The sequence below is a fragment of the Zootoca vivipara genome, chromosome 8 (genome assembly GCF_965207765.1).
Source record: "Zootoca vivipara chromosome 8, rZooViv2.hap1.1, whole genome shotgun sequence".
Lineage (NCBI taxonomy): Eukaryota > Metazoa > Chordata > Lepidosauria > Squamata > Lacertidae > Zootoca > Zootoca vivipara.
Genome location: NC_142591.1, coordinates 62,604,008 through 62,615,734, shown reverse-complemented (window position 1 = coordinate 62,615,734; position 11,727 = coordinate 62,604,008). Strand labels below are relative to the sequence as shown.

The 11,727-nt window shown below is 40.7% G+C and overlaps 1 protein-coding gene across 6 annotated transcripts in view; it reads left to right on the top strand.

Moving 5' to 3' along the window:
• RUNX1T1 (RUNX1 partner transcriptional co-repressor 1) overlaps positions 1-11,727 on the top strand; it is a 152,499-nt gene that overhangs the window by 102,181 nt on the left and 38,591 nt on the right. For all 6 annotated transcript variants that reach the window (XM_035126463.3, XM_035126461.3, XM_035126462.3 and 3 more), the window contains one exon: positions 11,229-11,479. In XM_035126463.3, the coding sequence (XP_034982354.3) occupies positions 11,229-11,479 (251 nt within the window). The remainder of the gene's footprint in view (positions 1-11,228; positions 11,480-11,727) is intronic.

Here is an 11,727-nt window from a genome sequence, read left to right as displayed (position 1 = left end):
CTGAGCACACAGAAGGCTAGTCAGTTAATTTCCTGAAATTACCTCTAAATGAATTCACTTCCCCAATCTTTCTCCTCTTTTCATGAATCCTACCACCAACACATGTATGTGTGCATGTGCACACAAATACACACACACAACTGAGATACATCCCACCTTCCATCCATCCATTCATGAGCATCTACCCAATTCATCCACACACATTCCTACTGCACTGCCCCATAGCTTTGGTCTTCCCACTTTTCTGGACCATCCTCGCAGGTTCTCTCTTTTTGGAGTTGTGAATGCACTACCCATCTCATTTTCTGCCCTACCTCTCAGTTTATTTCTTTTACCTTTACTCCATTTCACACACACGGGTATAGCTCAGTCACCACTCGTCCTTCCCTTTTTCTTCTAACAAATTTAAAGGCCTGCTGTCATCCAATTAGAATGGAAGTGGGCATGTGCAGCAAAGGCTTAGCAAGGAACTACAAACTGCTGGAGAAGCAGCATGGGAAGCCATTTTAATTTATCGCTACTCGGATACAGTATGGGGATGGTAGCCTAGTGGGCACCATGGCAGCCCTCTGGGGGTACATTGGTGTCCATGGGCACTAGGTAGTTGCCCTGTAGCATATTTGATACAATTGCATCTGCTGTTCTGTATTTAGCCGCATCTGCGAGTGCTCTGGTGGCATCCCATTGCACCGAGGCGGGATGAATTTATTGACAGAGTTCGTTGCAAAAAGCTGGGCTTTTTATTTTGATAGAAATGTGGTTGGTTTTTATAGTTGGAAGAGGGCAGGCTAAAAATCAAGTTAAAATAAATTAATTAAGTTATGCTTGAATGCAACAGAATGTTCCATTATCAGTAATCGGTGGAGAACTCTGCTTTTTCATGATAAGCCTGAAGGCACAATTTGCCCCTAAATAATTAGGATTATAATGGAGCTCTGTTCACGGGTACTAGCCAACAAATTGTTTGGTTTGTTGCAGGCACAATTAAAGTGGCTAGAAGATCATTTGGATTCCAGATATGACTGTCACTTTCTCTGTTTCTTGTTTTTGTCTTGAGAAAACATTCAATATAGGCCAGGAGAGGGAGAGATGGTTTATGTTCTGGTTTAAAGAGCTGTTTTCCAGCCATCTACGGTATATCCCAATCTGGCTCCCTGGCTCACATATCGTTTTCACTGAGCTGAACAGGAATGCTATATAGGGATGCGGTAGTTGTTCCCCCTAACTGTTTAGGGAAGCTTTTAATATTTGATGGATTACTGTATTTTAATATTTTGTTGGAAGCCACCCAGAGTGGCTGGGGAAGCCCAGCCAGATGGGTGGGGTATAAATAATAATAATAATAATAATAATAATAATAATAATAATATATTATTATTATTATTATTATTATTATTATTATTATTATTATTATTACATGCCCCAGCGCTGCCTGCGTGTAAATGTGGTAAAGGGAAAACAATACTTAAAGGACTGCCTCTCCCCAAATGAGTCGACCCAGACCCTGTGATCATCATCCGAGGTCCTTCTTCGTGTGCCTCCTCCACAAGGGGTCTGGAAGGTGTCAACTCAAAAGCAGGCCTTTTCTGCTGTGGCTCCCCGCTTGTGGAATCCTCTCTCCAAGGAGGCTCTCCTGGTGCCTTCTTTATATATCTTTAGGCACCAGGAAAAACAATCCCTCTTCTTCTAGGCCTTTGACTAATTAAACAATCTATGTATGACCTTTTAAACTGTGGGGAGGTATAGTTTTGTTTGTAACTATAGCATGTATTTTTGTGGTTTTATATTGTAAACCACCCTATGATACATGGATGAAGGCTGGTATATAAATTTAATTAAATAATAATACTAGTAATAATAGAGCCTACCAGAATTCTGTGTGAACTATTGTGCCTTCAGTGGATTGGATCAGGCCCTAGTATTTTTATTTTATTTTTATCTATAGAAGATTGCATTTGATTTCTTGGCTCTAGATGATTTTAAGGCTAAGCCACAATGTTTTCCCTTATGCTTTCAATTTTCCTTGTTCTTACGACTAGTAGTTAGTTTCCAGTTTCTGGCTTATTTTTGGCGACCACAGTTTACTCCTCATGATTTTTAAAAGCACTGTCCTATGACTCCTTCTGAACAAGCATAAATCAAAAGAGAAGGAAATGAAGTTCAGATATCTGAGCAATGTTTGGCACAGGCTCATGGAATAGCTAGAAGGGAAACTGCTTTTATTTAATCAACAGCAATTATAAGTAATTTAATTGTTGATGCTCACCTTTTAAGCTGAGTTCAGTATAGATGATCCATTTTAATATTAGACATGACACTGTCATTGTCATCTGTATAGTCAACTCCGGATGTTAACAGGATATCACGGCACACCAAGATTACATGAGTACTTGAATAAAAGAAACAGGGGGAAATCTCACCCATCTGGATCCAAAGTCAATTAGGTCATGACATGGTCCAAGATGTCACAATATTTATGCCACAGACATATAGATGGGAGATAATCCTGTTGCAGTCTGAACATTTCAGACTATCTTGCAATTTGAGAATCCGAATTACAGTAGTCAACCATATGAAACCATCCTTGCAGGGCAAAACTTAGCTAACTACTTTGGCGGTTTCATTACAATCTAGGAGTATCGTATATAAATCTAGTTAGTTAGTTAGTTAGTTAGTTAGTTAGTTAGTTAGTTAGTTAGTTAAATCAATCAATTTTACTGAACAAAAGGTGTTGTGATAATCTTTTGGCAGATTTAAATTATGACATCAAAATTGTTCACTGCTTTTGTCAGGTACTGGGAAGTTTTTTTAATATCTGCCATTGGTGGCAGCACTGGAAGTCTACAGTGACATGGATCCAAAGATTGGAAAGATAAAATGTATTATCATCATTTTGTGAACTCTTACACAAGTGCTATCAGAACACGTCTTGTATTGCAGCACTATAGTGCTTTGGGGCTTAGGGCAAATCAGTCAATTTCAGTTTCTCTCTGTTTCACATTTTTCCAGACTTACATTTGAGATATCCATGTTTCTGCATCAGTTTGCAATAAAATAAAATATCCTAATGAAAATTCATAATCATTCTAACATAAACCTTTTCATGTGCAATTTTGCCTACCATACATATTTTTGAAAGCATTTCCCCCTAATATAATGTATTTTGTATATTTTTCACTAATAAGTGCACACTTTCCCCTAATATTTGTACTTGTATACTCATTATTTGGTTGGAGAACTGTGTCACAAAATTCAGAGAAGTTCACATTTTAAATAGCTGCATTTTGGTTCACATATTGTTTTGGGAAGTGTGAACGTCAACTGAACCAAATTTCTCCCCCATCCCTAATTTGAGTTTTGTTGCAGCATGAAAAACCTGGTGAATAAGGAAGTTACAGGCTGCCAAATATGAACTTTAGTGAGCCATAAAGAGATTTTGGAAAGAGCTCATGCATACCATTGCACAAGTGTTTGCAGAGACAGAATGACTCTCGATTTCTCATACAGTGCTTTTCTACTAGGCTATAAATAGTACTGCCATGAAGAATTTCCCCTAACAGAAACAAACCACTCTATCCAAGCCTGTGTTTATGATTTTCACCAAGCTCAGCTCAAACAGGTTTTACAAGGTTCTGTAGTGCTTCAAAACCTGCAAAACCTAACTACAGCTAGGCAGAAAAGCTGAGAAGTGCATTCAAGTTGCCGAAAGACTACCATCTCCGTGTAAGCTAAATTGCATGTTGTTCCATTCATTCTGGGTCCAGGATATTTTGAAGAGAAACTTCTCTCAGATGATGAGCCTTTACAAGTATAAAGATCTTTCAATAAGTCCTGCTATTGTGTAGGAAACAGGACCTTTTTGATAGCTTGCAGAAAGCTGCTCCTATTGAAGTGCAGAGATTTGGCCTATTGCTGATCTATTGAAAGCCGTTTAATGCGCATCAAGTTGTTTTTATGATACGTTTGTAGATTTCCTTGAGATGCATGTGGACAGCAACAATTAAAGAGAACAAACGATTTGAAGGGATAAAGCTTAATTCTGCTTGCTGTTCTTTTTCTTAGCCATTTTTTTGCGACTTTGGTGGATTTGGATATTGTTACTATCCAATATTGTATTTAGACAGAATACTTGCATTTAGACATTATAATTTTTATTGATTTTAAGTCCCTAGTGAGAAATGCCCCCCGCACTTTAAAAATTGAGTAGGTGGGGTGGAAATTAGTTAAAATAAAGCTAATAAATCTATTATCCACCCCTCACACTTCCTCGGTGTTTGTCATATTCAGGGCTGCCTGTTCAAAAAGGCTGAAAAGGGGTACCGTATTCCTTGTTTCTGCCTTGTGTATGTCCCCACACTTACCATAAGGGTTTGTGGACAACCAGGAAAAACATATAGTACAATTAATATAATATACTATAATTTAGTATCTTAAATATTATATATACCCAGGACTACTGTAGGAGCAGCCTGCAGAGCTCTGTGTTTCACTGAATGTTTTCTTGGTGCATATGGTCTGATACGGATGAGCAGCCACAGTGAGATTTTGGAGTCTATTAAACTAGCTCATTAAAAAGATCAATCTGTTCCTGTAATAATACTGGGAGCCATCAGTCATTGAATGAGAGAAGAGAGTGACACCTGAGGAGACAACACACTCACACACATATATGTACATCTATTTTTTATAACTGTATAGTATGTCAGATGAAAAAATACTCTCCTCACGCCAGAAATGACTCTTCTCTCCCCCGCCCCCCGACTTCTACCCTATTTCAGGAAGTGGCACAATGACTTTTCCATCACATTTGATCCAATGCTTTTTCTTCTGTCTCATGCCAAGGAACCTATATGTAAAGAATATAGTGAAATTGCTACATAGAATCATAGAGTTGGAAGAGACCACAAGGGCCATCCAGTCCAACCCCCTGCCAAGCAGGAAACACCATCAAAGCATTCCTGACAGATGGCTGTCAAGCCTCTGCTTAAAGACCTCCAAAGAAGGAGACTCCACCACACTCCTTGGCAGCAAATTCCACTGCCGAACAGCTCTTACTGTCAGGAAGTTCTTCCTAATGTTGAGGTGGAATCTTCTTTCTTGTAGTTTGAATCCGTTGCTCCGTGTCCGCTTCTCTGGAGCAGCAGAAAACAACCTTTCTCCCTCCTTTATATGACATCCTTTTATATATTTGAACATGGTTATCATATCACCCCTTAACCTTCTCTTCTCCAGGCTAAACATACCAGTTAAACATAAATAACTGTAGCCCCTAGAAGTGTGCATGCACACGAAAGCTCATACTTATGGCAAACTTAGTTGGTCTCTAAGGTGCTACTGGAAGGATTTTTTTTTATTTTTTTGTTTCGACTACGTCAGACCAACACAGCTACCTACCTGTAACTAGTATATATTAATTACCTAACTTTCTAGATACAGCATAATGAAAAGCAACAATGTGTGTGTGTCATTGGCTAAATTGCCTTGCTTTATAAGAACAAAGGAAAGATATCAAAGATGAGGCAACTTTATGGATATTTGGGATTCATTTACTGAATTTTGTAACCAGCAATGTGGAAGATGGTGGGGGGCAGCGAGAATGTTTATCCAGTTTCTTTTCTTCAGTTTCCAGCTGGTTGTGCTTTTCCCCAAGATCTTCCATTTCAATTGGGTTCAAAATTAGTCCAAAAAAATAGTTCAAGGACTGGAATGCTACTCCACCCAGCCCCATTCTGGGGGGGGGGCCTAAATAAATTGGCCATCCACTCAATGTGGTGTGTTTCTTTTTAAGTTCTTCACAGTCTGCTTGGGGGGTCATCAATTTGGTGCCATCAACAAACCTGGCCACCTCATTGTTCGCTCCTAATTCCATATCATTTATAAACAACTTTAAAACTACAGGTTCCAGTACTTCCCTCCACTTTGAGAATTGTTCTTTTATTCCTATTACTGTTTGCAGTAACCAGTCCTGCTAAGTTGAATGAGACAAAAAATCTTTCTGAAATCCAAGTTTACAGTGTCTGTGAGACCGACATGCTCTTGACACTCTCAGAGAGCTCTAAGATTTAGTGAAGGAGGACTTCCCTTTGCAGAAGCCATGCTGATTCTTCTTTAGACATGTTCTTCTTCATGCTTGATATGACAGAATCTTTAATAATGAGTTGGTAATACTTATCTTTGATAATGTGCTTCTCTAATTTACCCATAAAGATATTAACATTAAGCTAACTGATCTGTAATTTCCCGGATTCCTTTAAAAAGTAGGTGTTACATTGGCTATTTTCCAATGCAACATCTATTTACATTGCTAGTATGGAGGCCAGTTTTAGAGGCAAGTTACGTATTTTTGTTAGAAGATCAGCAGTTTCATATTTGATTTGTTCTCTTGGGTGGATGCCATCTGGTCCTGGCAATTTGTTATTTTTAGTTGCCAGTAAGCCTTAGAAGATCATCTCTATTTGTCTCAGTCCTTCAGACTATCTCCTCAAAAAAGTCAGCCTACGCATAGGTTACCTGCATCTTTTGTAGCAAAGACAGGCACAAAATCCTTTCAGCCTCTCTGCAATTTCCCTGTACTCCTTTGGCAGAAACACTTTTATCCTATAATGCTCCAACTGCCTCACTGACTAATTTCCTGCTTCTGACCTTTTTTTGATTGTTGGTCTTGGCAATAGGAACAATTATTGTTGTGTTGTTTTCAGCAGTTCTCAAGTTCTTTTTTCCCCACTTGCCTTATTGTCAACATACATTTGTCTTTCTTCCAGAGCTTTGTTTGCTCAGAACACTTATCCACAAAAGTGATGTGCAATTTCCATAATGTTAGGATATTCCTGTGTCGTTAATTGCACGCCGTTGCACATTTTAAAAGCACCTTCATTTGCCATTTGATTACCTTGTAAAAGAAGCTATTGTTCTATTTGCATTTTGCCAACAAGAATAAGGTAGCATTACACAGGCTCAGTTTCTAGTAAGAAATTAAATAATCCTTCCCCAGATCCATAGGTGGACAACAGTCACCTTGGTAATTATGGACAACAGTTCAGATATATTCTCCATACATCCTCCTGTCTACTGAACACCCACTATAGTTGAGTTTGTAAGCTAATTGTTTGGGAGGGGTGTTTCATCCATTTCCTACAGACCTAATTCAAATGTGGATTAGTAGCTGCTGTCCCTATCCCCTCCACCACATTTTTCATGTTCCTATAATGGAGATGTCCTTTGGTCTTGCATTCTGCTTCTGCCAATCAGAAATGTGGGTGCTTTGTGATAGGACACCTGTTTTGCAAGCAGAAGGTCTAGGTCAGGCTTCCTCAAACCCGGCCCTCCAGCTGTTTGGGGCCTACAACTCCCATGATCCCTAGCTAGCAGGTCCAGTGGTCAGGGATGATGGGAATTGTAGTCCAAAAACAGCTGGAGGGCTGAGTTTGAGGAAGCCTGGTCTAGGTTCGATCCCTGTTATGCAGAACAGAGAGCAGATGATAGACTGCCAGTCAAGTTTTAGGTCCCAGGCACATGAGAACTATTATTTGCTTCTCTGAGCATGTGCAGCATGAATTTCCTTCTTATTAGCAGACTGAGCCTAACTATGGTGCTTGTAAATACTTACAAGATATAAACAGAGCAGTAGTCACTTTTACATGGTCGTCAGAGCGATGGAAGTCACAACCTAGCTTAACTGGTGCATTGTTTCCCATGCAAAGGCACAGACCCAGTGCTGATCACCTTTAGCTTAACAGCAGAACATCCTGCACATTGTAGTTTTTTTCACAAACTCTGCAGCCTGCTTGAGACTTTTATTCATGTGTGGATATGCAATTTTCACTTCAAGCATGAAAGATAACAGCTTTCACAGCATCCCTGTTAATTATCGGTCTCCTTTCAAAAGTCGTGTGTGACAAGGTGTTAAGAATATTGTCTCAGTAGTGGTCACATATAAATCATTTCCACATTACTATTTTTTTAATGGTTTGGCCAAGTTGGTTCCAAAGGATAGAAGTTGCATTCCCTGTCTATGTCATAGTCAGGGAAAGCCTACAGAAATCAATTGACAAGTTAGTCATGACTTACATAACTCCTTTTGCTGGTGTGGGTACAGGATGTTTGCGGTGCGCTGTAGGCCAGACCATATAACTAAACACAGGAGACTGGTATTTGGGTTAAAATAGGCCACAACTTTATTGATTACAGATGCCAGTTGGTTTTGCCAAGCCATTAGGTATGAATCTAATATCAAGCAGCCCACCTGCTGGTTGATAAACCAGTTGAGGTAAGCCCTGAAGTGGGGAGCTGCCCCTGACATGCACTGGGTGCCATTGGCCCATTGGCCCCCAATGGGCTCCCAGACAGAGTCACTCCTCCTAGACCCTTTAATGGGGTACCTGCTCAATTAAGGATCCAACCCAATGTCTTATCTGCCAAAGTTGTGACAGTTGCTATGAGGTAGGCAAATTCCTCCCTGGGTCTAAATATTGTGGCCAATAAACCACAGGAAGGTCCCATTCATCCTGCCCGTTCACCTCCTGTGTGGGTGGTTGGTGAATCCTACAGTGATCATCCAAGAGGGCGACGCACAACAGGCCACCCCCTGAAATACAGTGGGAGTATGTTCATCCCCTCTGTGGCCTGATAGGTCCATGGGGCAGGATCCAGCTGGCATCCCAGCATGGCCGGGAAGGGGAGACACCAAGCATCTCTTCCCCCACTGTCCCAGCCATACGGTTCCAGAGCCATGCTGTGGCTGTGCCACGTGGTAAAGGCTGCCCACCTGGAATCCCAAGTCAGTGGTATAATTTCTGTGGGTTTGCTCTGAGTATAACAAAATCAGATACATCCAATGTATGTTAATTGAAGTGGTGCATTTCATTGGTTTGTATAGTTTATAGTTTTGTATAGTTTATAGTGTATAGTTTATAGTTTGTATAGTTTATAGTTTTGTATAGTTTATAGTTTTGGGGACCCAGGTGGCGCTGTGGGTTAAACCACTGAGCCTAGGGCTTGCTGATCAGAAGGTCAGCGGTTCGAATCCCTGTGATGGGGTGAGCTCCCGTTGCTTGGTCCCAGCTCCTGCCAACGTAGCAGTTCGAAAGCACGTCAAAATGCAAGTAGATAAATAGGAACCGCTACAGCGGGAAGGTAAATGGTGTTTCCATGTGCTGCTCTGGTTTGTCAGAAGCGGCTTTGTCATGCTGGCCACATGACCTGGAAGCTGTACGCCGACTCCCACGGCCAATAAAGCGAGATGAGCGCGTAACCCCAGTCGGTCACGACTGGACCTAATGGTCAGGGGTCCCTTTACCTTTACCTATAGTTTATTTATAGGTTTGCATAGAAATGGGAAAGCTTCCAGGTTCCACAAAAATCTGCATAGATGAAAGTTAAGATTCAGATACATTCTGCCACTTGGAACCCAGAACAATAAATAAAGCATTTTAAAAATGCTTATAATCTTTACGTTTTGTAAACAGTTTATCTGCAATCCAGATTTTTCAGTCCATTGCAATCTAGTTCAATCAGTCTAAGTTGGGCCAGTCAGATGCACAATCTTAACTACATGGTATCCTCTTATCACAAAAGCATGTGGGGGATTTCTTTTCTTTCAAAAGTAAAGCTTTCATTTCTGCTAGTGTCGACAGGCATATCAAAGGTAGAATTGTCCGCCACTCCCTGGGTAATAGCAACTTAATACAATGAGACGAGGAAAAAGCACAGAAAGTTCTCCAAGTAGCATAGCAGTATGTGCAGTAGGATGGCAGCAATCGTTTTGTTTGAAAGGATCCAATTTCAGAAAGCAGCATGACCATTTTAAAAGTACTGTTGTATAAACATTTTATGACATGGTTTCCTTTCAACCCTGTGCTTTTACTTTTTCCGCCTATCATGACCCATGTAGGAAAAGTTGTAGTCATATCAACAGCAGTGGGTTCCCCCCCCACACACACCTGTGCTGTAGTTGCTACTATACAAACAGTTTAAGAAAAACCGTTATATGTGGGGCTTCCAAAATGCATCTGCAAAATCTCTGAAATGCAAATATTTGAATGTGTTACGGTTGGTAGAGAACTAATGATATTTCCCATGCAAAATCATTATTATTATTATTATTATTATTATTAGGCTATCATATTTTTCTGTTCTAGAAATGTCTGCATGCTGTTTACTTGAGAGCTTTCATAATTCTGTAAAAGATATTGCTACATTGTATCAGTAGTATGCAATTCAAATAAAGTGTTTCTATTTCTATTATATTTCTCTCTGGGGGGAAATTCACAGAATTCTCAGTTTTCGTTTAAGGTTTGGTATATGTTTACATATAAAAAACTGATCTTTCACTCTTACGAATGTTTTTAATAATACCAACACTTTTAATGTTATGGCACTTGATAGTACTCTTCTTGATGGCACAGTTTTTGGAGGATTAAAACTCTTGTCAATAACTTCCTAAGTCTGAAAGAGATTTTTATCTATAGATTCCAAGAAAAACTGTAAAAAAAAAAGTAGCAACGATCGTTCTCCGATATGAGATCATTACAACCTTAAAAAAAGGTAAAGGGACCCCTGACCATTAGGTCCAGTCGTGACCTACTCTGGGGTTGCGCGCTCATCTCGCATTATTGGCCGAGGGAGCCGGCATATAGCTTCCAGGTCATGTGGCCAGCATGACAAAGCCGCTTCTGGCAAACCAGAGTAGCACATGGAAACGCCGTTTACCTTCCCGCTGTAGCGGTTCCTATTTATCTACTTGCACTTTGACATGCTTTCGAACTGCTAGGTTGGCAGGAGCTGGGACCAAGCAATGGGAGCTCACCCCGTCACAGGGATTCGAACTGCCGACCTTCTGATCAGCAAGCCCTAGGCTCAGTGGTTTAACCACAGCGCCACCTGGGTCCCTTACCAAGAAGCAAAATCACAAATGAGCCGCATATTCGTAGCTATGGGCCCATGCATTGGGCAATAGAAGAAAAAAGTGGCTCTAGTAAATTGTAAGATGCCCACATGAAGAAAGGATTTCTACCAATTTATGAATGTGGCGATTTCTCAGCTTTAAAGCAAAGCAGGGTACAAGCTGGAATAAATCCTGTGTTTGCCCGCCTTTTAGTGGAGTCTGAAATAAATGTACACCATGAATAAATGTATCTCATCTACTGTATGTGCTATGAAAGTTACACTCACCTTCCCTGTAGGGAGGAAATAACTCTTTCACAAAATGTGTTGCCCCTTTTCTTCTTTAGAACCAAAGAAAATGGCTTTGACAGAGAGCCTTTGCACTCAGAGCATCCAAGCAAGCGGCCCTGCACTATTAGCCCAGGCCAGCGGTACAGTCCAAATAATGGTTTGTCTTACCAGCCCAATGGTCTGCCTCACCCCACTCCGCCTCCACCTCAACATTACCGTTTGGATGATATGGCCATCGCCCACCACTACAGGGACTCATACAGACACCCCAACCACAGGGACCTCAGGGACAGAAACAGACCTATGGGTAAGCAAAGCTCTTCCTCTTGGTTTGCTCTACATAGGCATCAAACTTCAGTTGCTCTTTTATTAGTAGAGAAATGTATAATACAGTCCTTGAACTGATCGCAGCGCATGTCTGAAGATGGGTAAGGGAAAGAATCCCTCCGGTAAATTGCCCTGCTCTCCGCCCCTGCAGAGTTAGAAAGTACCGGTAGGAATGCTGCAGTTTAGACATGCTCTGCCTTTTCCTACATTCCTGTTTCTGGGATGGCC